General features: G+C 41.8%; 1 protein-coding gene across 1 annotated transcript in view; it reads right to left on the bottom strand.

Moving 5' to 3' along the window:
- LOC119961858 (titin-like) overlaps window positions 1-26613 on the bottom strand; it is a 408409-nt gene that overhangs the window by 219570 nt on the left and 162226 nt on the right. The window contains 22 exon segments of the mRNA XM_038789292.1: window positions 1932-2006; window positions 4930-5004; window positions 6509-6583; window positions 7179-7238; window positions 7546-7620; window positions 9274-9297; window positions 11045-11071; window positions 11172-11249; window positions 13550-13759; window positions 13852-14112; window positions 14199-14466; window positions 14577-14663; window positions 14802-14985; window positions 15325-15607; window positions 16544-16633; window positions 19804-20091; window positions 21493-21783; window positions 22806-23093; window positions 23255-23542; window positions 23718-23996; window positions 24139-24417; window positions 24521-24799. Of these exon segments, the coding sequence (XP_038645220.1) occupies window positions 1932-2006; window positions 4930-5004; window positions 6509-6583; window positions 7179-7238; window positions 7546-7620; window positions 9274-9297; window positions 11045-11071; window positions 11172-11249; window positions 13550-13759; window positions 13852-14112; window positions 14199-14466; window positions 14577-14663; window positions 14802-14985; window positions 15325-15607; window positions 16544-16633; window positions 19804-20091; window positions 21493-21783; window positions 22806-23093; window positions 23255-23542; window positions 23718-23996; window positions 24139-24417; window positions 24521-24799 (3864 nt within the window).

Genomic DNA, 26613 nt, shown 5'->3' with positions numbered 1-26613 from the left:
AGGAACAAGATACAAAAAAATCCATCTCCACCAAGGAGGGAGAATAATAGACTTGTCATATTCTACAAAATATGGAATGGACTGGTGGGAATTGACAGAAACAAGTGATACCCTCAAACGATGATAAAACATGAGGTGGCCACCCACATAACATACAAAGACCAGGATTCCCAGAGCCCCTGCCGGGGTTTTGGCGGGAGCGGAAATCGCGCCGCGCCGAGTGGCCGCCCTTTTTCGGCAGTTCCCGCCGGCGTAAATCAAACCAGGTCCGTACCGGCACGACATGGCTCTACGTGTGGCCTGCAGAGTCCTTGGAGGGGCGCGGGGGGATCTGGCCCTGGGGAGGGCCATATGGTGGCATGCCCTGCGATTGGGGCCCACCGATCTGCGGGCGGGCCTGTGCCGTGGGGGCACTCTTTCCCTCCGCGCCGGCTGCTGTCAACTTCTGCCGTGGCCGGCGCGGAGAAGAACCCCCCTGCGCATGCGCTGGGATGACGCCAGCACACGCTGGTGCTCCTGCACATGCGGCAACCTGCGCCAGCAGGCGGAGGCCCTTCGGCACCAGTAGGCGCAGTTCCAAGACCTTGCATGCCAGCTGGTGCGGCGCCAACCCCGCCGCCACCAGCCTAGCCCCTGAAGGGTGGCCCAACACCGGAATGGTTCACGCTACTCCTCGGAACCAGTACGGCCCGCCTTGCCGGGTGGGGCAGAATCCCGCCCCAGTTGTTTCCAAGACCATGTATCAATTATCTTTCTTTCAGAGGGCAATCCCACACTGGAACAAGCTGTCAAGGGAAATTCCACAGCCCCATCACTTGAAATCTTCAAGATCCACCTTTAGATTCTTTCCACTTAAACATCTCCATTATCAGGACTACCATCTCAGCAGGTCATGTCTGGTTTAGCTATCATTACCCATATAAATGCTGGTGCAATATGGACATTAGTCTGTGATGCTGTCACAGCTAACTCAGAAGGTCGAAGGCCACAGTCACCTTCACAGACACTGTCAGTGTCATCATCGTACTGTTCTGATTCTGCAGTTGTGGCTTTCAGAGAAGACGTCCTTAGTGAAATAGACACATCTGACATACTGTTCATCATTGAAGTTCCTCATGCTCCTGTTGAGAGCCTTTCTTCCTCTCTATTTCTCTCACTTTCAGCAGCTTGTTCTGCTCTGAGATCCTCCATTCGATCGCCTTGTTATGCTGATATGTAGTTCAAGATGCAAACTGCTGCACCCATAATTCAGATCAAGTGGTTTGTGAAGAATCCTTACCTCAGGACCAAGTTCTTCAACAAGTCTGGAAACTGCTCAAACCCTTCGGCAACTGTCGTACAGCCAGTAGAAATCAATCAGCAACTAACCTATAAGTAGTTGCTGATCCCTTAACCATGTATTAGAGGGAGGCGTCTCTTTCTCGATACCTAATGCCTACTCAGTGTGAGCTTAAGAGAGGTTGTTGGCTGGACTGTTCCATTCCACATTGGCAACTCTTATGTCAAATCAATGTTACATGCTGACTGATGTTTACAAACTTTCACAGACGCACATATGTGTTTGCTCTCATGCACTCAACAAAATGGTGCGGATGCCATTTTGGAAGCGAAATTGCACTGATCGTGCCAAAAAACCAGGCACTAAGGAACTAAATTTCTCATCCTCTGCATTTGAATGCTGAGCTAAGAATGAAGACAGCATCAAAATTAATTCTTGCTCTGGCAGAAGAACTGCACAATACAGTAATAGAATGGCACAAATACATGAGCAAACAATTGAAACAACAGTTACCATGAAATAAGATTAAACAAGTAGCAAGCACCAGCAATTTGAAGCCTCTAAAAGAGAAATATTTTGCAAGATCATGACAAATGGAAGCTCTATTTATCAAAAGACAATGCTGATATAAAGCATGTGACTTCCTTTGTACCTTTTTTGGGAGCAACCTTCTCTTTTCGTACAACTGGTTTTGCTTCTTCAGGAAGAAACTCGGGAACTTCTGGCTCTTTAATAAATTTAATTTTGGACAAAGAATATCAAAGACTTGCACTTTGAACATTTTAACAGAGAAATATATATAATATTAAACATGAAAGAAACACCTAATACATTGCACAGCATACAATCTTGCTCCATTCACACAATAATTTCTTAATTTGCAACCTTTGGTGGGATTCTGCGACCCCTCGCCGGGTCGGAGAATCGCGGGGGGCGGCGTCAATCCCGCCCCCGCCGTGTCCCGAAGTCTCCGGCACCAGAGATTCGCCTGTTGGCGGCCCCCCCCCCCCCCCCCCGGCAATTCTCCGGCCCGCGATGGGCCAAAGTCCCGCTGCTGTCATGCCTCTCCCGCCGGCGTGTATCAAACCACCTACCTTACTGGCGGGACCAGGCCGCGCGGGTGGGCTCCGGGGTCCTGGGGGGGGGGCGGGACGATCTGGCCTAGCCCGCGATCGGGGCCCGCCGATAGGCGGGCAAGCCTGTGCCGTGGGGGCACTCTTTTCCTTCCGCCTTCGCCATAGTCTTCACCATGGCGGAGGCGGAAGTGACCCCCTCCCCTGCGCATGCGGGGGGATGGCGTCAGCAGCCTCTGACGCTCTGGCGCATGCGCGGACTTGCACCGGCTGGCGAAGTCCCTTTGGCCCCGGCTGGCGTGGCGCCAAAGGCCGTTCCCACTGGCCGGCGGAGCGCCAACCACTCCGGCGCGGGCCTAGCCCCTCAATGTAAGGGCTTGGCCCCTAAAGGTGCGGAGACCTCCGCACCTTTGGGGTGGCCCGACGCCGGAGTGGTTCACGCCACTCCATCACGCCGGGACCCCCTCCCCACCGGGTAGGGGAGAATCCTGCCCCTGGTTCTACTATACAAAAACGTATTATTGCCTCAAGTGATCTAATAATAATAGTAATCTTTTAATAAAAAGCTTTATTGTCACAAGTGGGCTTACATTTACACTGCAATTAAGTTACCGCGAAAAGCCCCTCGTCGCCACATTCCGGCGCCTGTTGGGGTACACGGAGGGAGAATTCAGAATGTCCAAATTACCTAACAAGCACGTTTTTCGGGACTTGTGGGAGGAAATCAGAGCATCCGGAGGAAACCGGAGGACACGGGGAGAATGTGCAGACTCCACACATACAGTGACCCAAGCCAGGAAGCGAACCTGGGACCTTGGCGCTGTGAAGCAACAGTGTCAACCACTGTGCTACCGTGCCGCCCAGTTAATTAGTTAATCGAGTTAATTTGTCATGCATCTACAAGGTAGTTCAATTATACATGAACCTTCTGGAAATTTTAAGGCTATTTCTCAACTAGCCGAAATGATTTTAGCTGTAACTTTCACTTCCGGTACCAATGTGAATATGATTGTTAATCAGGCAGGAGGAAGGTGGATGGGTCCCCACCATCTTCCCACCTCCACCCCAATTAAATCCATGGTGAAAAGGCCCAATTAATGCCCTCTTAAGAATCTCATCCCATCACTGTTAGTTTAAATCAATTGCAGGCCGAGGCAGAGAGGCTTGCTATGTGGGCTTGCTTATGGTCTCCTGTGATGGGGGCCCCTCATTCAAAAGTACTAAGAGTCTGATTGAGGAAGCCAGCATTGGGGGAGTTGGGGTACCCGCTGAGAATCACCCACCACCATACCCCACCCCATCCTTGCTGCCAAACTCTCTCCCCAGCCACACCCATTCCACCATCACATTATGCTAGTCTCTGATTGGCTGGCAGCTATTGGTGGGTAGGAGCCGTTCCTGGAGTCCTGGATCCCAAGGTAAGGCCCGCTATTGAGTGTCTGCATGGAGCAAGAGGTGATGACAGGCTCCTGCCATTTTATTCCCAGCTGGAGATTAAGACTACTATCACCTCCATCAGATTCCAGCCAGTGTTTCTAATGCAATGTGCCCCTCTATTTAATGGATAAACAAAACTTTATCTACAGTATATGAAAGCAATCTGGAATGCATTGAAAACAAACACAGACAGGGTGATAATGGATGCGACGGAAGTCTCACTTGTGAGAGCTGCATGTTGACTCCTTTTGGGAAGGCCAGCAGAATTAAGTGCCAATCATGCACTTAACAGGGTAGCAATGGGCCTTTGCTGGAACAAGAACCCGAGGGCAGAAATCGCCCCCTAGAGCCAAAGGCTGGCTGCTACGCAGCTCAGAGCTGGCACGCGAGTTCCAGCAATACACCCAACCGAGGCCCTAATCACGATGGCCTCACGCCACAGATGGGTGATGATGAGATGGTTGCCACAGGATATGAGGAGCTGTCAGCAGCAAGGAGATGCAGGTGAATCTCAGCAAGCCCACATTTTTCCTGATGGCAAGCCCTTCAATCTGCCATTGAGTGGGCATTCAGTTAAAGGTGGCTAGCCAGAAAAGCCATCCACAAGCCTTTCTACCCTTGACTTAATTGGGACACAGGAGGAAAAGTGGTTCATCCCACCCCCACCCTCTTGCCTGATTGACCACCGACTTCACCTCAGGAAATGACGTAAAATTCCTCCCAAACAGCAAATCCAGCCAAATCATGGGCTGGATGCTCAGTTCCCGAGGCTAAGTGCCGATGCCAATGGAGGATTCGAGGCATTTCACAACGGGAAAATCGGCACAATATTCCCACCGATTCCTCTACCGGTGAGGGGCTAGCACCAGCGCCGTGTGAAATGCCTGGGGAATGCGTGGAAAAGGTTCGGAGAATCAGTGGGTCCGTACTGCACATGGAGGGGGTGGAGCATCGCGACCCGGCTTCAAACCGGTACCTGCCCTGATTTGGGTGTCAGGAGCCATTCTCCGCCCGATCGCTGTTCCTGATCTCAGCGTCGGCCAACGGAGAATCCTGCCCTACATGTTTTCTTCTTTTACTAAGTCATTTTTAAAATCTGCATATTTCCATATGAATATTTCCATATGAATATTTCCATACCTTTCTTTGGAGGCACTATTTCCTTTCTTGAAACTGTAATTTGCGTAACCTCCTCAGCAACAGGCTTCTTCGGCTCTTTAAAGAATATTTTCATTTTTAGATAAATTATTCAAAAAAGATTTAATTTGCAAGACGTTTGAAAGATGGAGCAAAGCATATAGAATAAAATCACACATTACAACAACTAAACAACAAAGCACAGTCACCTGAAACAAAAAAACAATAAGATGCTCTAAATGTTTAAACAATAATTACAAATCTTCTTAGTTAGAATTCTAAGGAAATGTGTGCTCAAAAATTCCTAATTTGTTAAGTGTAAAATCAAAATATGGTTGAGGTGGGGGAGTGTGGTGGTAAAATGTGGAATCCGCCACTCTGCACTACATTTTGTTGGATCTGCATCAAATCCTCGTTTGTAACGAGTTTGTGCAAATATATCACAGGCAATCAGATCTAAAGGTTGCATTAGTTCCTTGCATCGGTTTTCTAATGATGATGCTACTGCCCTGGTAGCATCTGACAAAAGTGCAATTGGAAGTGCCTGCAATAGAAATAATCCCAAGGTTGGTCATCAGTGACGTTGCTGATGGAACTGGCTCAATTTGTCCTGGAGTACTTATGGAAGAGTTAGTAATACAAATGATTGAAGTAATATTCTATTGGCACTTTATTGACAATGTAAAGGTTATTAGTCCTGGACAAGTGTGAATCCAAACTTTCATAGACATGTACAATTTTTACAAGACACACAATTCTAAATTAGTTCAATAACGTATAAACAAACAAAGGTTTGACAATGTTAAACGTTTTTCACAAAACATTAAAAATTATCAGTAATAGATGTGTACACAGACAATAGCAATTATGAAGAATAAAAACTGCTTTGAACAAGTTTTTTTACATCAAATCTTAAAAAGCACTACAAAAATGTTAAAAAAGCAAATATAGATATAACAAGCTGGCATTTGTTGTGAGAAAACACAATGAAGACTAACAAGATCCACAGGTCACAGAGGATGGAATTTCCCCCTTCCCCCAAGCATCAGGGCACTGCCCGGCCATGTCCCTCAACCCCCGGGGGTACCAGGCACCTCCCCGTCCCAAGTGTGCACATCATGGCTGGTTTTCACTTTTGAAAACCAGTAGTGATTTGTGCCAGAGTGATTTCACAGTGCCCGGGCGGGATGCGTCGTGGGCTGACGTTACAGCGTAAAGCTGTTAAATTACATTGAAATGTATTCAATTTAATGGCCATCATGTTCATGCCCTCGTGGGCATGAACCTGATCACATCATCGGTGCGATGGTCTCGAACTGAGATTTCACTGATGCAAATGGCCTTATAAAGTGGACGTGGTGAATTTCGGATCGGTCATAATCTGGTTGAATGGTGGAGCAGGGTCAAGGGGCTGAACAGACTGCTGCTGTTCCTATTTCTTATGGTCTCGTGGTCTTAAATCCCGTTTTGGCCCTCACGCGAGATTTAGCAGCCATAACGGGATTTGTGTTTGCGATGAGCAGGGCTGTTAGATCACACCCTCAGAATGCTTTGTTCTAAACAAACTGCGAGTTCTTTGTACCTTTGTGTGGTATTGCCTCCTGTACAATAGGAATCCGAGGGGGAGCAGCTTGTTCAGGTACTTTTTCAGGTACAGCTATTTTGGCAAATCCAGACATTTTAAAGAAATTATTATTATAGACTACACCAATTAACAGAAGACATTTATGCACATTTCACAAACTATATCAACAAATATTCTGTGCTTATCATACCTATTAGTAGTATAGAAAGTTAGACAACATAGTTGAGTTTTGAAACTCACATGCTTACTATTTAATAAGGTCCACAACTAATTAGTTTCATTACTGAAAATATTAAACTAATTTGAATATATTGAGATTTTAAATTCTTTAAAAAATCCTGAGGGAAGTTCAACTTTCTTTCAAGTGGAAAATCTTGCTTTTTTACACTAATTACACAAAGTATCACAATCAGACTTCCAGAATCAAACAAAAACTTTCTCTAAAAGATGGGGGCCAACACAAACACACACATTCAAAGAGACTTGAATTTATTCAACAGTTAAGCAAAAATTAATAAACAAAAAGATGGTGAAGTACATCATTAGAATTCAAAAAGAAAAAACAAGAAGGGAGTGATTATTTAAAGAAAAACATCCTCAAGAATAAAATAGTAACAGCACAAAAAGCACACTTGTTAAAAAGACACAATACTGTTAATTTTTGTACCTTCTTTTACATAAATTTCCTCAACAGAAATGTAGTCGGTTGTCTCGTGAACCTCAGAAACTTAAAAAAAACATTTGTGACGTCACACCACTTTTCTTTGTTACAAAAAACCTCAAACTGTATTTAAGAAATCTGAATGAAGAACTATAATGTGCAGAGCCTCTTTCAATGAATTTAACTAATCAAAAAGCACCGAAGTTGGCAAAAAAAAAATTATAACTTCTCCTTAAAGTGCTGGATAATGTTCCATGCAATTCTAAGCACACCAGTAGTTTTCTAAGACCTCACACAAATATTAATTCTTTCTAAATAAGGCTAGATAAGTTGTGGTTAGGTATTTGATCAAGGTAATATGACTTTCCTGTACCTTTCCAATGACTTGATCTCTCTTCCTCCAAAATTGTGTAAGAAATTTCTTCACTTATCCTGCGTTTTTCAGGGACTTTAAAAGAATTATATTTTATTAGCTTGCAATCAGTCACAGATCATATTTCATACATAACTCTTGAGACAGGTCAGTATATTTTTGCAAAAACAAACAAGAAATTTCTCAATTTAGTTAAATGATTTCTATTACGACACTTTCTTTCGGCATTTTAGGGCGGGATTCTCCAATCTCCCAGCCCCGTGTTTCTCCATGGCTCACTGTTCGTTGGTGGTGGGATTCCCTATTCCTGCCACTGTCAGTGGGAATTCCCATTGAAGCCACCCAACACCACTGGGAAATCCACGGGAGAGGGTACACTGATGACCAAGTCCAGTGGTGGGCAGGAAGGTCAGAGTGATTCCGCTGGGCAGCCAGATGGCTAAGCACTCACGATAGTCCACTGTTCAGTTAATTACTTATGCATCCGCGGAGCTCGGCAGATCTCACTGTGAGGTGGGCAGGACACCACACACCTCACCGTTATCTCATGGAGTTAAAGGTCCTGGTGGCATATTTAAATTGCACCCAGACAGTCTTTCACATTCTCCTGAACAATCTCTTAAAAATGCCCTCGGAATAGTCTTTGACCCTCATATTCGAATCTTGTGCCTGCCGCACCCCCCTACCAATCCAGCCCAATTCCTGCCTCCATCTCACCCTTCCCTTTCAACCCACCCCCTGCCAGTCCTGCCTTCGTCCCACCCTCTCCACTGGTCATGCCTCCCATGCTCAGCATCGGCACAGCTTGTGCTAATTCGGGGGTGGACTGGATGGTGCTAGGATTCCAACCTGGCATCACCTTTCGAGATCGTAACTCCCTACTCACACCCAAAGCCACCACTCCTTGCCTGTTAAGATTTTACCCATTAACATTCCACAGATGTTGCAGACCTGCTGAGTATTTCTGGCTTATTAGAGGCTAGGGGCGCGATTCTCCGCTCCCATGCCGGGTGGGAGAATCGCGGGAGGGCCGCTCTGGCACCCCCTGCGATTCTCCCACCCCCCCCCCCAAAATGGCGTGTCGCGTTTTACGACATGCCGCTCGGAGAATCACGGGCCGCCAACAAGATGCAAGATCAAGCCGCCCGTCTTGCGGGGCAGCGGAGGGAAAGACGGCAACCGCGCATGCGCGGGTTTGAGCCGTCAGCCGTCGTGACGTCAGCTGCGCATGCGCGGGTTGGTGCCGGCCAACCCGCGCATGCGCGGCTGACGTCATTAGGCGCGCCGGCCGCGTCATTCTCGGTGCGCCGGGCCTTGACGCCAGCGACAAGGCCCCGTGGCTGAGATTCACGACATGGCCCTCCTAGCCCCCCGGGGGGGGGGAGGAGAGAATACGGGGCAAGGAGCGGCTTCCGACGCCGTCGTGAACCTCTCCGGGTTTCACGACGGCGCCGGGCCTTACGGAGAATTCTACCCATGGTTCTTCAGCCGCGCCCGCCGCAAGATCGCCACGGATGGCCCGGGGACCATGTAAAGGTCCATTGACCTCATGTGGGACTTTCCGATCAGCGGACAGGCGCAGCCGAAGAATCCCACCTGAGGTTTCGACATGATTTCCAGAATCTGCAGTGTTTGATTATTTCAGTAATTTTTTCAAAGAATGTTGGAATGCCCAGCAATTAATCATCACCATAGCTTATTGAATTGTAAAGAATATAAATATGTTACCTAATTCTTCTCTCCATTCTTCTTCTACAACATAGAAATGAGGAAAACATACATAAATAACAAATAATTCCAAAAATTCAAACAAGATGCATCTGCACAGCTTATTGAAAAGGTCACAAAGAGAGATACAAAAATTTGCTGAAAGTTGTGGACAAGAAACCAAAATGTGCTTTTAACAAATAAACATTACTGAATTGAAATTTTGGTTTTGGAAGAAACCCTTGCCATTTTAATCAAGATCCCCTTGACAATACATTTCTAAATTATCTGCTCTGTTGTGTGAAATCTGTTATCTGGGCAGCACAGTGGCTAGCACTGTGGCTTCACAACGCCACGGTCCCAGGTTCAATTCCGGGCTTGGGTCACTGTCGGTGCGAAGTCTGCACATTCTCCCTGTGTCAGCATGGGTTTCCTCCGGATGCCCCAGTTTCCTCCCACTAGTCCCGAAAGACGTGCTGTTATGTAATTTGGACATTCTGAATTCTCCTTCTGTGTACCTGAACAGGTGCCGGAATGTGGTGACTAGGGGCTTTTCACAGTAAATTCATTGCAGTGTAAGCCTTCTTGTGACAATAAAAATTATAAAATAAAAGTGGTATTTTTTCAGCTGGAATTCAAATGTCAGAAGCATATAAACAATACATAGGAATGGTAATTCCATTCTTTCTGAGCATCTACGGTATTACTATTTTATTGAACTATTTAATGTAAGAAATTAAGTTAAGAGTGAAATCTTGTTAGGGCGTCGGGAGTCTCGCTTGCTGGCTGGAGAGTCTGCATGAGACCCACGGTACCACATTTTGGGGAGGGTCACTGACCTTCGCACCAGTCAGATAGTGGCGATGTCTGAGGCGGTTCTTTCCCTGAAAACAAGGCCCTAGTGACGGAGGTCACATCTGCCAAGAGTTGGCAACCAATCAGAGGCCAACAGCTCTTGTGCCCAGCATTGTCATTAGAGTCCAAGGCTGCTGCCCGATGCACAGTTCCAGGATCATGGAGTGACCCAGACTACAGGTACGTAATGCAGGTTGTGTCAAGATGAGAGGGAGTTGACAACAAGAGCAGGGCCATGGCTAACAGCAGTCCCTCCACTTCTTGATATCCAGTCCCTCGATCAGGCACCGAGTACCTTTGAATGAAGAACCACTATGATCACACCACACCCCTGGAGCTGACAAGTTGTTAAACAGCTTTACTTGTCATACACACCATATGACAACAAACTTTCCTGCAGCTGGGTTATTAGTAGCAACAGCAGGATAAGATCCTTAAGTGGTCATTAATCAGATACTTAAGGGTCTCAGTTCTGTCAGCGTATGAAGATCGACCATGGATGGGCCTTCCTGTCCAGAGTTTAATTCTGGCAAGAGGAGAGGGTCTTGGTATGTACTTTCCACCTCCAAGCTTGCCACGAGTGAGAACACAAGATTATGGCCTAAATTTTGAACTAGTATTTTAGGTTTTAATATCTGAACTACAGTCTGAAAATATTTGAACAAGAGTATTATGATAATTGACAAGTAGTCATGCTAGAGACAACTTTTAAATTATTGATCACTGACATCTCATGCATATTATTTTAAACTCAAAATAAAACATGACTAAAAATATAAGCTTGTTTTAAAAATATTTCTACTAAAGTTTATTTAATGCTTTTTGCACAACTTTTGCCTCAGGGAGGATGAAATCAATTAGTTCTTCTTGTACTTCATTGCAATATTGAGGAAAATTTAAGAACTGGACTAAATTATTTTTTTGACAGATTACCCACCAGGTTTCCTGGGCTTCAAGGTGATTTCTGCAGAAAACAGATTTTAGCATCAATGAAAATGAGTAAAATTGCAAAGGAAATGTTGTAGTTTAATTATAAAGGTGCATTAAGTTACAATTGCACCTACCTTGGCTTGATACGTAAAGTTCTGCAGTGCTTTTAGCTTCACCTCTTGGTTCAAGTTGAGCAATTACTGAATAAACCCCTGAAAAATACAATTTTGTACTCCTATATTTACCTACGTTTTATTTGAAATCAGTATTGCATAATAATCACAACACAGAAAAAGGCCAATCAGCTCAAATAATCTTTGCTAATGTTTATGCTCTGCATGAGGCTCCTCCCACCATACGTTATTTCACGAGCTCCTTCATGCACTTATTTACATAGAACATAGAACAGTACAGCACAGAACAGGCCCTTCGGCCCTCGATGTTGTGCCGAGCAATGATCACCCTACTTAAACCCACATATCCACCCTATACCCGTAACCCAACAACCCCCCCTTAACCTTACTTTGTAGGACACTACGGGCAATTTAGCATGACCAATCCACCTAACCCGCACATCTTTGGACTGTGGGAGGAAACCGGAGCTCCCGGAGGAAACCCACGCACACACGGGGAGGACGTGCAGATTCCGCACAGACAGTGACCCAGCCGGGAATCGAACCTGGGACCCTGGAGCTGTGAAGCATTTATGCTAACCACCATGCTACCGTGCTGCCCCTTACATTCCCCTTAAATACATTTATGCTACTTCCCCTTAAATAATAGTGCGGCAAGGCGGCTAGCATTGTTGCTTCACAGTGCCAGGGACCTGGGTTCGATTCCCGGCTTGGGTCACTTGTATCAAGGATCTTTTGAAAGTCATTATAAACAATATTAACTGTGCTGTTCACATTCACCATTTCTGTAATACCATTTAAATCTTAATTAAGTTAGTCCTTAACAAATTTGTACTGGCTCTTCTTTATTAGTTCATGTTTATCCACGTGGCTGCTACTTTTCTTCCCAATTATTGTTCCTAATAGATCCCTACCACAGACAGTAAACCATCTGGTCTGTAATTGCCAGGCTTATTCTGCACGTTTTTAAGCAAGTCTCATTTCCTTGGCCATTACTCCTGTATCAAAGGAGGATTGAAAGATTCTAGCCAGCCCCTCCACATTTTCTACCCTGACTTCACACAGCTTTCCCTTCTAGACCATAAGCTGCATGATAACACAGTGATGAGCACTGTTGCTTCACAGTGCCAGGGATCCGGCTTGGGTCACTGTTTATGTAGAGTCTGCATGTTCTCCCTGTGTCTGAGCGAGTTTCCTCTGCGTGCTCCGGTTTCCTCCCACAAGTCCTGAAAGATGTGCTTGGATATTCCAAATTCTCCCTCAGTGTACCCGAACAGGTGCCGTAGTGTGGCGACCAGGGGATTTTCACAGTAACTTCATTGCAGTGTTAATGTAAGCCTACTTGTGACACTAATAAACATTATTATTAATACATTCATGCTATTCACCTTAAATATTTCTGTGGCAGCAAGTTCAACAATCGAACTGCTCAATGAGTAAAGATGATTTCCTGAACTCCTTATTAGTGACTATCTTATGTATGGCCTTTAGATTTTGATAGCTCTACAAGTGAAACAATTTAGTCTATCCAATCCTTCCATATTTTTAGAGACCTCTATCAGGTCACTTTGAGCCTGATATTTTTGAGCAATCATTCTTTATGCTGAAAAGCTATCTATTCTCATGTCATATTTGTAAACCTTTTCTGCACCTTCCCCAGTTCCTCTATATCCTTTCTTGCGATACGTGGCTGAATTTTGCAGGGTCCCCAACCTTGGCATAAAAGTTTGGGGAAAGCACTCCTGCTCACCCCACAGCCATTTAACACCCCCATTGTGGGGGAAAGCCTGCCTCAAAAATTATGGGAAATTAAATGGGCAGCAGCTCTCTTCCCAGCAGTGACAATGGGACTGGTGGTCGCTGTTCGGATTGCATAAGTTCCAGACAGAAAAATGCTGAGATGCAGCCAGCTGTGAAGGCAAGTTCGGGGCTTCACTGGGGACAGGCTGAAGAGTCCCATTGAAGGGGGTGAGGAGGAGTGGTAAGGGCGGGCATGCCAGCAGGAAGGGGAATAATGGTGGGGGGTAGGCTCTGAAAGACCTGGGGGCTCAAAATGTACACAGACCTCTCTTGCAATTAATTGCCATGAAGGGCCTCAACTGACCCACGGGCAAGTAGGCTCCATAATATTGCATCCACTGTTGGTAAAATCACCGGCAGAAGTGGGTTGGCAGAATGGAATGGTGCCACCAGTATGGTGCCCAATTTGGCTATGAAGACCAGAACTGTGCACATTACCTAAAAGTGTGGCCTATACATATTTCACATAATTTCAATGCTTTTCCTTAACCCAAATATCTAATTTGCAGATAGATAACTCAGATGGATAGATAATTACTGTAATAGAAGTAACACGTTCATGACTATACTATACACACCTTCATCTTCTGTTGTGACATTATGGATAGTCATAAAATGTCGCCGCCCATCTCTTCTGAAACTGTACTTTGGACTTTCTTTAAGCACCAGTGTATCTTTAAACCAGGTTACAATGGCATCATCAAAGGACACTTCACATTCAAATATAGCTGACTCATGTTCTTTCACCACAATATCCTGGATTGCCTTTGTGAATTCAATTGGTTGCGCTATAACACACAAGGACACAAACAATACAGGACTTGTACAAAACTAATCTTCAAAGTACAACTCAGTTAAGACTTTTGGTAGAACTACAAACCTTCAACAAATAGATCTGCAGATGTTTCAAGATGTTCAAACTTGCAAGTAAATCTGCCTTGATCCTCTGGTTTCAAGTCACTAATAGTGACTTTCTGCAACTTATCTGCAACATCTATGGAATATCTGCCTCGTCCCTCAATCCTTCTACCATTTCTAAACCACTCAGTTTTCAGGTTTGGTAAGGAAAACTGGCAAACCATGATACAAATATGGCCTTCTTTGCCAGAAAGACTTTCAAGGTGCTGTTCAACTATGGGTTCTGGAAAACAGAATTCAACAAAAGTAAGTTAGACGAGTTAATGAAAGGAAAGAACATTCAGAAGTAAAAATGCAAACAGTACTTACCGACAACAGTCAGTTTAGCACTAGAAATATGTGGGCCACAGACAATGCGGAAGTTGCCTTGATCTTGCAATGCACAGTTTTTGATCTTTAAGCAATGAATGTCACCATCAATGCTAATTTCATACTTGCTATTTGATTCCAACTTTTCAGTTCCTTTGTACCAGGAAAGTTTTATTTCAGGATAGTTTATCTTTATCACACATTCAAACACTGCATCCATTTCTGTGCGTACGATTTGATCTTCAATGTCCTTGATTAATTCAATGGGCTGCAGAGATAATTTTTTAAAAATATATTAATTTCAAACAAAACCCTATAAAACACTGTACTAAAACACAACTTGAGGTCACCATTCATTCGTTATAATGCAGATCATACCTCAACTTTTTCTATTCTTTGCTGGATATACTGGATGAGTTCATTGAACTCCTCTTCTTCAGGGCCTCGTTCATGTTCTTCCAACTCCTTAATAAAGCAACAATGAGTTAAAGGCAGCAACAAAAAAGTATAGCATAATACCCATGTAAGGTTTTTATTCTGCATAAAGACAATAGCATACTGTGCAGTATTAACACACAGAGAAATTATCAGAAAGAAACTCACCATTCTGTGAGTTTCATCTTCTTTGCTGGCTTTCAGTTGTTCAATGGCTTGAAGCAGACCACGGAAATCAGTAATTCCATACATGCGGGCATACTTTTCATATTCCTTTGGATCAACATTCCTTAGCAGTTCTACAATGTCGATATCCTTGTCTACTTCTTCTTCCTTTTGTTTGGAAGGTGTTCTTTTTAAAATAAATGGCAAATATAAATCAATTAATACTGTATTTGAAATAAAATGTAAAGTAATTAAATGTATAAGTTGATGGACCAAAACTAATGTGATATACTTCTGTAAAATTATGTTACCAACTCCTACATAAAATGTAATTTTTAAAAAATCAATGACAAATCTGCTACGCCTAAAAAAGATTATGTTACGTTAAACTTTATGGACATTTATTATTTTATCTGGTTAACAGGAGAGGTAATCATAAAATGACAAGCACTACATTCAAATATCATTTGTTCATTCATGTTATGAATCAGAACCTTAACTATCCCACCAAATCGAACATACTTACTTCTTCAGTTTAGCTCTGAAGTCTGTTTCAGCAATAATTTCTTTCTTCTCCTCGATTTCCAAATTTACATTGCTTTCAATTTCGCCAGATTTGTTAGATGCTACACATCTGTACTGGCCGGCATCAGTTTTTATCACATCTTTGATTTCCAATTTGGCCTCTTGACCCTTTTGCTGTACAATAATTCGGCCACCATGGTTAATCTGCCTCCATTTACCTTTCATCCATTTAACATTTGGAATCGGGTCACCACCAACCTTTGCAATGAATGTTGCGACACTCTCTGCAATGTAGAATATGATTAAGATTAATGACATTGTTTTTTAAATTTTTACCCTCTTTAATTTTCCCACCAAACATCTATGAACTAACTTGTCCTATTTTGTTTAATAAATGGCATCCACACTTTAGTTAATGTGCGAGGAAATGTGCTTAAACAACACAGTAACGGAACCCTGTTTTGTGTTCTCTTCCTGCACAACCCAACAAAGGACATTAAACCAATTTTCTCCAGACGAATGACATAAATAAAGTACAAAGATAGGGAGGAACATAAATTATGCAGAGGACATAAGTTAGCCCTTTTGACTGATAGCACAATGACAATTTGAACTAAAAACTTTGCTTATTAAAGATTTGGTTTTATCTATTTTGTTATCTTTCAAAACAAAGTATTTGCAAACAGGATATATGAGATGGCATAGTGGTTAGCATGCTGCCTCACAGCGCCAGGGACCGAGGTTCGATTCCGACCTTGGGTAACTGTATAGTGTTTGTACATTCACTCCATGTCTGCGTGGGTTCCCTTCCGGTGCTCCAGTTTCCAACCACAAACCAAAGATGTACAGGTTAGGTGGCTATGCTATGGTAAGTTGCCTTTTAGTGTCCAAAGATGTGCAGGTTAGGAGGATATGCCATGGTAAATTGCCTCTTAGCATCCAAAAGGTTAGATGGAGTTACACGGATAGAGAGGGTCATAGGCCTAGATAGGGTGCTCTTTCAGAAGTGCAGTGCAGGATAAAAGGCCTCCTTCTGCACTATAGGGTTTCTATGAATGTATGTGAAATTATTTTGACTAAAATTTACATTAACACCTTCTAGCAGTCAATGGTGTAGCATTGTAAGTACTTGCTCACTTTTACTCTGTAATGTTTTGCGTTATTCAGAAATGCTTTCTTTTAATAAACATACAAGAAGAAATATTCCATGGTGCACTTACTTGCTGTTACTTTCAAACTCTTTGGTTTCTCAATGAAGAAGATCTTATCTGGCTGTGGTGGAGAAACCACTTTCTTTGCTGCAGCTTTTTCTAAACCAGAACAAGTGAAAATTATTTTAAATGGCATTGTTTTAGTTCTCACTGTCAAACTTCTCACAGCAAACAAATGTTATAAGGAACATCAATATTTCTTTTAAATTAAACAAGCCGCAATGAAGATCTAATAGTCTGGCCAAGCATTTCAGGGTGCACCTCACCTCCGTGCAGTTTTCAATCTGTGTTGTGCAAGTCTGGAGACAAGAGCACCATGAATCTGCAGAGGAGCAGCGAGATCCGATTCCTTTTATTTTGCTCTGTAGTCAGGGCAGGTCTGAGTCTGAATTTCAGCTGCACAAATCTATATTATACTAATTCCAGCAATATCGAAAAGCAGTAGTGTTTGAGCAGTGAATTGCTTCTTATACTCTGTGATTTAGTGCAGTTGTTGCTTACTGCAAATGATTGCCATAAATTCAACAAGTGACTAGGTTAAGATTGTTCTCGCTGGAATTCAGAAGAATGAGGGGGGATCTCATCGAGACTTATAAAATTCTAACAGGACGAGACAGGATAGATGCAGGGAAGATGTTCCCAATGGTGGGTGGGTCCAGAGCCAGGGGTCACAGTCTGAGGATTCAGGGTAAACCATTTCGGACAGAGATGAGGAGACATTTCTTCACCCAAAGAGCGGTGAGCCTATGGAATTCATTATTACAGGAAGTAGTTGATGCTAAAACATTGAATACATTCAAGAGGCGACTAGATATAGCACTTGGGGCGAATGGGATCAAAGGTTATGAGGAGAAAGCAAGATTAGGCTATTAAGTTGGATGATCAACCATGATCATGATAAATGGCGGAGCAGGCTCGAAGGGCCAAAAAGCCTCCTCCTGCTCCTATCATCTATACATCTATGTAAAGTTTATGCAAAGTGTGAGTATGATTTCCTCTTGTTCCTCCTGCAATCTTCTATACATGGAGGTTGTAGGGTGTTTGACTTTATATTTAATCTATTTCCTCATTGTTTAGTGTATGATCATGTCATCACATGCAGATGACATGTTTTCATTATTTTTTGTTCACATCCTGGGGCACGTGATATTGCACAGCTGTATCGGTGTTTGCTTGTGCATGATGTCACTATGTCTTTGAGAAAATGTGAGATATGAAAACAGTACAAGTTAAATAATACAAAGTGTAATTTTTCAGTTAACTCAAAACGTATGATCTTGCCTTTGTGGAAAGCCTGTTGATGCGTTTTCTCCTGCCAAGATTTAAATCCACTTACAGCATGATCTATGCTTCCCTCCAGCTGATAACATTGAACCAACTATGGGGTTTCTCCTAAGAAATCTCTTCTAAGGGTCTATGACAGGTAATCTTCATTTGAGACTGGGGAGTTGATACTAGATATTAATGCATAAATTTATATATCTGAAATCTGCCTCCAACCATAAAAATGGATGAATTAAAAATAAGAAACTTGTGAAAAGAAACTCCAATGGAACATCTGCATTGACTGCATGCAAGAAGCTTTCATCTCTTTACGCAGCTGTGAGCTTCATGGGACAATCATTTTGCCGGACAAAGTTCTTCAAGTTTGTGTTTTTGAGAAGTAATAGGAGTCTTGGAACTTGTAGATGACTTTTGTGGCTTCTTGACTGTCTCCACTTAAATAAATTCCTGAAGTTGTTTGATTGATCACTCCTCTGACAGGCACTGTTTGAACGAGTTCTTTGTTCTTTGAGTTGGGGAGGAGCTTGTTACCCTTGGAACACCCACTGACATCTTCCTTTCCAAGGGTAACAAGCTCCTCCAAATATTTAGATCAGTGTATGTATTTGTTTGTGCAGCAGAGTAAAATTTCTCTTGTAAAAAGTTCGAAACTGTCTTAACTTATACATCTGATGTCCACCATCAAAAATGTATTTAATATAAATAATAAATGTGTGAAAAAGCTGAAATCCACCTTGTACTGACATCGCCAATATGCTACAAAAGTAACAAAGTATGCTAGCAAGTGTACTGGTGTAAATGTTTTTTTAAAATATCTTCTTGTTATTACATACTTAGAATTTTAGTATTCCTCTCCCTTTCTAGAATTGACATGGATTCACCTCGTATATCTCACTTTTGAATGAAGTCTTCAGGACATTGTGAAAAATATGCATAACAAGCATTAGCAGTGCAGTGCAGATACTGCTAAGGTATCAATTTGACAATTTGAAAAACTATAATATATCCATACAGAATGTGCCTATTTTTGAGCATTATGTATGCAGAATCATAGGAATTCACATTTGGGAGCCCATTTGAGTTAATGTTAGTGTTAGGTCCCAATGGAATACCATTACACAAAACTGGAAGAACAAAATACTGGCCAGAGCTGCCTCCATGCCTTATTAGTCAAAGATATATGTATCCAATTTCTATGACCCTCCAATTTCTATGATATGTTATTATTTGTATTTTTAAATGTGTTCACACCCATGTAATAAGACAAAACAAAATAATTACAGATTAAGATACCCTTTTGAAACCATGAATAAATTATGAAAGTCTCAATGAATAATGTGTTAAACCATCATCGGTTTAAGAACTATTTGACTCTTGTAGCATGTTCATGAAACCAAACTTTACATAAATGTGTTTAATATTGTGATCAAAGACACCAGGAATTAAACTTCAAATGAAGATCTTTCAGCAGCATTTGAAATACTGCAGTGATAACAGAAATTGTATCAGAGAAAAGCTTTATATTCAGTCTGTGAGATATGTAGTTAATCAGTATGAAACAACAGTTGCTATCTAACTGCAAGAAACAAATACAGGATTTAAGAGTTCAAAAGTAAGAAGTAACGTTTTCTTCCTTTTTAAAATGTGCCTGTCGAGTTCAGCACCTTTAGAAGTTTTGACTAACAAAAGATTACTACTGCCAGCTTGAAGTATATTTGACCAATGATAAAGCTGGTTTTGTCACTGCTGATGCACTTAGCCATTGGTGAACGGTCCAGCAATCCAATGTCACCTATACAGCTGAGCGGATCACCTCAATATTTCAATACTTCAAGTAACGGATCTCATTGCTCCACAGATTATCCTCTTAATGCAGTAAGGCTAAAGAGGTTAGATAAGCTGAACAAAACATGATTAGTAAGAGCTTTTAGCCTCCTTATGGTGTACACATAACAATGCTAATCTATTTCATATCAACCCCATACCTTGGACTGTTAGTTTTGCTTTGCAAGAGACACTTCCAGCTTCATTTGTAGCTTTACATAGGTAGTCACCACTATCTGTTTTGGTAGATGTTTTACATTCTAGGGCAGCTGTGCCATCCTTGAAGGTTACATTCAATCTATCAGATTTGTTAATTTCTTTCCTGTCTTTAAACCATTGTATCTTAATTGGTTCAGACCCATGGACATGGCAGCTCAGCTTCAATGATTCTCCTTCGGTAATTGTCATTGGTTTAAGTGGTATGTCACAGACAGGAGGCTTTAAAAGCTCTAAAACACAATAAATTGCATGTCAGTATTTAAAATGGAAAGCCTGCCAGCATCAAACATAAGATCAAGATTTTTTAAACTATCTATTTTACCCAGTACATACACCCCCTCCCCTTTGAGGTTACTCATCGCTACTGCTGTTTCACATCATCACATTTCCTCTTTCGTCCCGGAAGGTTTAGTGTTGTGGATATCATTAATGGCACTTTATAATTTGTTAACAAAATATGCGTTGATGTTGGGCAATATTAATTCTGGAGGTGTTTAGCATCTTCACTTCACACAATGTTTCATCGGGTAACCTGCCCAAGAAATGGAAAAACTTGACCAAAAAGAAAAATAATCTGAATTACTGTCAATTGAGATTAGAACTCGGGCCACTTTAGCTTGAGTTCATTGCAGTCACAGGCAGGTAAAACAGTAGCAAAATATTATGGATGCTGGAGATCTGAAATGGAAACATACTGGAAAAACTCAGCAATTCTGGCAGCATCTGTTGAGAGAAAAATAGTGCTAATATTTTTGAGATGAAGAAATGTGATAGACTATATTCTGTGTAAGGGATGGAAAAGAGTGCATCAACAATAGATGGGAACTAGGAGAGATTGCAACAATATTGTGCAGGTAACCAAACAGAGGATTTGTTCATGGCAGTGTGAACGCCTATAGAAGGTGGCCCTTAGGACTTAACATTAAATTGGACAACTTTAAACTGTGACCTTTCTCTTCCAACTTGACCCTTTGTTTTTAAATCCTGAACATTTCTTTTCCCACTGGGCCATCTGTCAGTTAGTTTTGCTTTCGTTCAGCACTGAACTTTGTCCTTCCACTAACACATGCTATCTTATCTTTTTGCTATTACTAACACCTTCTGTAGCACTTCACACGGCCATTAACACTTCCTCTGTCTTGTGAGCTACTTATCTTTGTTGCAATATCTCCTACTTCCACCTATCATTGACCTTCTACTTTGCTCTGGTTGATCCAGTCCCTCTTATACAGGATAGAATCTCCATCATATTTCTCCCTCTCTTCAGCTCTGAAGAAGAGGCATAAGGATAGGAAAAAAAAATGCCCAATCCTACAAAAATAACCTACTGCCTCAGAACTTAGCGAAATGTAAATAACTTTCAAAACAATTTCTACTTATTTTTAGTTCACATTCAACAGCTATTGATATTTTCTGTAATGGAGCATTGATGGGAAGACAAGATCTAAAGAAAATGTTGATAACAGTTGACAACAAGTAATGATTTTAGAATGCATATCGGACAGAAGAATAATTAAAGGATGTCTATATATATATTTTTTTGAATAAATTAGCAATGGCAGCATGTGTACGCATTAGTTTCTTCATCTACATTATCAGGCACTAAAAATAAAATTGTCTTCATCACTAACCTTGGATTACAACAGACACAGTAAACATTGCAGTGCCTGCTTCATTAGCTGCTTTACATGTATAAACAGCAGAATCATTAAGATGTGCTTTCTTAATGTTCAGTGCTGCTACATTGTTTTTAAACGACACATCATAATTTTCAGTTTGCAGGATCTCGTGTTCATCTTTGAACCAGGTTACAGATATTGGTTGTGAACCAGAAACACGACTTTCAAGTTTTATAGATTTTCCTTCTGTATCATGTATTTCTTCCAGAGGTTTTTTAGTGAAGCTTGGTGGGATTTTACGTTCTGTAACAGACAGGCATTTCAAGATGGATCAATATTATAAATATCCAAATAATTGATATATTTTTTACTTACTCAATGAAGTTATGCTTCAACAAGAGAAATCAGTTAAAAAGTGAAATTCAGAAATTTTGTTTGCAGAAGAATGGTGAAGAGTGGAATTAAGGGTAGTGTTGTCCCATCTGGGAATAAATTCTGTGGTGGGGGTAAGGAGTGCATCCTGATGTAGAGACTGCCATATCTTCTGGCCTAAACTTATTAATGTTGTATCCTGGGCATTTTGCATTGTATTCTGTGCAAGAACAGACTTGATGGCACATGTCCCACCATTGTATCCTCATTTAAAAGGCGCGCAACATCATTGACCCACCACTGAAGAATGAAGATGGTCATCCTGAAACAGAAGATGGATCCCCAGGAACACTCTGAGGATGGACCTCCTCAGTGACATTGATATTGGAAGATCCATCTGAATGATCCTCCCCAAACACACTGCTAGAACAATGTGTTTCCCTGCTGGCATCACGGAGAATCAGGCGTGGAGGTGGGAGGGGAGATTAGGGTTGGTCCTTCATCTGTATCCCATAATCGGGATGCAAATCAGTTTCATACCAGGTTCCAGTGGATTTGCTAATCCGCCACGGAGGCATCAGCGGGAGATCCATTCTGATTTACAACTGATATTTGGACTCCCATCCTTATTCTCCCCCTGCCAGCCATTGAACCCTCTGGTGGAGGCATGGGAGACTTCCGTCCAAAGATTAATTGATGCGGATGGATGAAAAAGATTTTCACAATATTCAATATTACTTTTCACAGCAAGTAATTGTCTTTTTTCTTCAAGTTTTTACTTCAAAAGAAGAACCCCAGATGGATAAAATGAAGAAAACAGAACAGGTCACTGGAAAATTATCAAAATAAAGAAGTATACCCAACAAGAAGCAACATTCTTCCTTAAAATGAATAACACTCAACCTAGAATATTACGCCAGGGGAAAAAAATAACTACTGATATGGAGAAATACCTTTTACAGTCACTAACGCCTTGCATGAGTCCTTTCCAATATCATTGCTAGCCTCACACACAAACTGGCTTGCATCTCCTTTGTCTGCTTTTAGAATTGTCAAGTGAGGTGTATTTTCCACGCAGGTTATCTTGTAATTGCCACCTGGGCGAATCTCTTTGCCATTCTTCTGCCAGATAACTTTAATTGGGGAAGAGCCAATTAAATGGCATTCAAGTTCTAAACTTTGCCCAATGATAACTTCGACTGGTTCTAATCTTTTGTCAAATACAGGAGCAACTTTGGCTTCTAAAAATATAACAAAAAGTAATTATTTTCTATTGTAATAGTACCAGCAGCAAAGCAATTACTGTTAGTTAAAAGAAACAGGTCTAAATTTATAAAATTAGGATATAAGATAATAAAGACAAAGAACTGAAGATAATTAATTAATATGTAACCCAACAAACCTTTCAAGGTTAGTTTGGAACTACATGACACAGCTCCAACCATGTTCGAAGCTTTGCAAGTGTATTCACCAGCATGATCCATCTCAGCGTTATGAATTTTAAGAGTTGCTACATTCCCTTTGAAAGATATAATTAATTTTTCTTCACTGGTCAATTTTACACCATCTTTATACCAAGAGGTTTCAATGGGTGTCGAACCAGAAACGTGACATTCAAATGTCACTGGAAGACAAACAGTCCCTTCAACATTTTGAATTTTTCTTGTGAAAGAAGGTGCAACCTTACGTTCTGTAAAGTAAACAATTAAGGAATGAGTTCTTGAAAACTATGACCAGACAGGAAATTTACAATTTTTTAACCACAATGAAAAAGTTAAAATGGTCCAACAGAAAAAATCTATCAGATACAGACATATGCCAATTTATCAAGTGCAGATATCAATTAATCAGTTCGGCAAAATCACCTTGGATAGTGAGCATGGCCTTTGATGAGCAGGCCCCTATTTTATTTTCAGCTTTGCATATAAATTCCCCACAGTCACTTAAAGTTGTTTTCTTCAGTTCCATTCTTGCAACATTATTCACAAACTCCATTTTGCAATTAGGGGTGGCTCTCAGTTTTGTGTCTCCTTTGTACCAAGACACTTTAATTTCAGGTGTTCCAGTAAGGGCGCATTCAAAGAATCCTGGGTCACCTATTGTTATTTCCAGAGGTTCCAAATGTTGGACAAATGCTGGCGGTTCTAAAGTAGAATCAATATATATATATATATATCAACAATTAAAGATGATGCCTATTACATGTATAAAAAAGAAAGCAAAGGAACATAATATTGATGTAAAGTCAGTGACTAGTGACTAATGGAAATCAGAAGTTTAACAAACCTAATACTTTGACCTCAGCATGACAAACATCCATTCCAGCATCATTTTCTACTTCACATGTATATTTTGCATCATCGTCTCTAATACAGTTGAGAATCTCCAAAATACAAGATGTTTCAGTAGTAGTTAAAATATGTTTTTCCGACTGGAATATAGCTATTCCATTTTTCATCCACCTGATTTTAATTTCTGGGGCACCAGTGTATGTGCAGTCAAGGCAAACTGACTTCCCCAGTACAATACTGGAATCCTTCAACTTCTTCTGGAATACTGCAGGTTCTGATAAGGATACATATAAAAAGAGGTCTCAAAAAGGCAAAGCAACTCAAGTGAAATAACAACTTACACAGATGCTCTTTCATTTAATCTGTACGTTACAAACCTTTCACAAACAATTTTGTTGCACAAGAATCTTTGCCAGCTTCATTACTGACTTGGCAGATATAGTCTCCACTTTGGGAAGAATCTACGTTCAGTAGCTCTAATACTGTTGTTGAGCCACTTAAAGAAATTTGACAGTTCCTTCCTGTTACCAGTTCAGTGCTACCTTTAAACCATGCCACTTTCAGTGGAACTGTTCCAGTAATAATGCTTGTAAATCTCACATTTGAACCAGGTAAAACTTCCTGAGGATCAGGTTTCCTCACAAATGAAGGTGGTTCTAAAGGAGTCAAAGCAAAATAGCACAATGGAACATTAAGATATAAATTTATTGGAAAGATAAAGGTAAAGACCATAATTGTTCTGTTAGAAATTAAAACAAAATAAGTTTTACTTCCTTTTCCACAGTTTTTAACCCTTTTCTCCCTCTCCCTGACAGCAGTGGTTCATAATCCATAGATAATAGTAGCCTCCGGTGCCTCAGCCAAGTGACCATTTTTCATGTTTAAGCCTGAAAGCTGGGCTGTAACAGTTTGAGGGTTTGATGAAGACAATGATCATAGCTGGGCCTGGTTCTGTCCTGACCCAACACCCACATTGATGTCGCTTGAAAGTGACAACAGATCTTCTTGTTGAGACTTCTGTAAGAATTCTAGCAAATTCCTACATGAGGTCTTGTGGCTAATTAATGAAAATTAACTTAAATACTATGACTGACTTCTTTAATTTCTTTGTTACACTGAATCATTAAATCTTCAAACACTAGAATGTTTATGAGCTGATGCAGTCCCAGCATGGGAAAGAGCTCTTGAGCTCTGTCCTGGCTTGGACGGTCAGATGATAAATTACATATCGGGCGCGGTCCAGTGGCCATGCTGGGTCGGAAAAGCAGCTTGCCATGGCACAGCATGGCCAATAAAGGCCGGGAGACTCCGATTAAGCATGATCTCACGAGAACGTGCGATGTAAATCCAGTCCAATGTGGGTGGGTCAGTTTTTGGCAAATCTACATATTAGAACAAGACAGTTAGTTCCATCCTAATGTGAAAATTCCCGAGGTACCTGAGGCTTTGGGTGTCAACCCTTTTGCCTCAGAGACCTCGGACAAGCACCGTTCAGCACTGGTCACCACAGACAGGGATCTGATAGAACGGCACTCATGGGGTCTCCCAGGGGATCAAAGGCACCTGCTGCATGCCCTTTGGGCAGGAGTGCCCTGGAACTGCCAAAGTTCCCAGTTGGCATTGCCAGGTGGTATGGGAACTGCCAGGGTGCTAGGCTGGCACTGCCAAGGTGTTAAGCTGGCATTTTGTGTGCATGCGCGATCGCGGTGCGTTCGGGCTGGGGGAGGGATGTTGGGATTTGCTTTAGGGCCTTTTACACTGGGATGCTCTGCAAAATGGGGCTATGTGTCACACGTTCCCCATTGCGGCCCCATACAATGCGAGTCACATTGCATAGCCATGCGTTTCTTGGCATTATGAGTGCTGGGAAAACGCGGCTAATCGCACTCGCTCAGGGACTTTGTTCCCATTTGCTTGAATCAAGCCCATCATTATTTATTGGGCCGCTAAAATAATTATAGTAAAATTATTGGGTCAAATTAGTCTTCACAGGCTTTGCTGTATGAATAAATGTGAGGAGATTCTCAAGCAGAGGTTATCGAGGTACGCCCATGTTGTATTGACTGATGTGAGATGAAAGGGGACCCAGATTGATTTTCTGGGAAGCAGAAGCAAGATGTTTTGCACCTAATGAAAATGGCAGCAGCCTGTGCTAATAGTGGATAGCCTGTGAATCTCCAAAATTCCAGAAAAGTTGATAATGTCAGGTTAAGAGTTGTGCTTTAAACTGTCCATTTAGGTCTAAGATAAAAGCTGGCTGGAATGTCAAGGACAGCTAATCTGTATATCTACCAAGATACAAGGCCTATGTGATTCATGTTGCCATGGTGATGGCCTTTAAGATGCAAAGGGTACAGAGGGAACCAATGTGTCAGCAGGATTTCTTAAAATATCACTGAATATTGAAGACAGGTTAGCCTGCCAGGGTTCAGGAAGGAGAGAGAGCTGCTCGAGGTTCAATGTCTCTACT

This window comes from Scyliorhinus canicula, chromosome 2 (assembly GCF_902713615.1).
Source record: "Scyliorhinus canicula chromosome 2, sScyCan1.1, whole genome shotgun sequence".
Taxonomy (NCBI): Eukaryota; Metazoa; Chordata; class Chondrichthyes; order Carcharhiniformes; family Scyliorhinidae; genus Scyliorhinus; species Scyliorhinus canicula.
The sequence above is the reverse complement of the archived record's forward strand: the minus strand, read 5'-3'. Positions and strand labels throughout refer to the sequence as shown.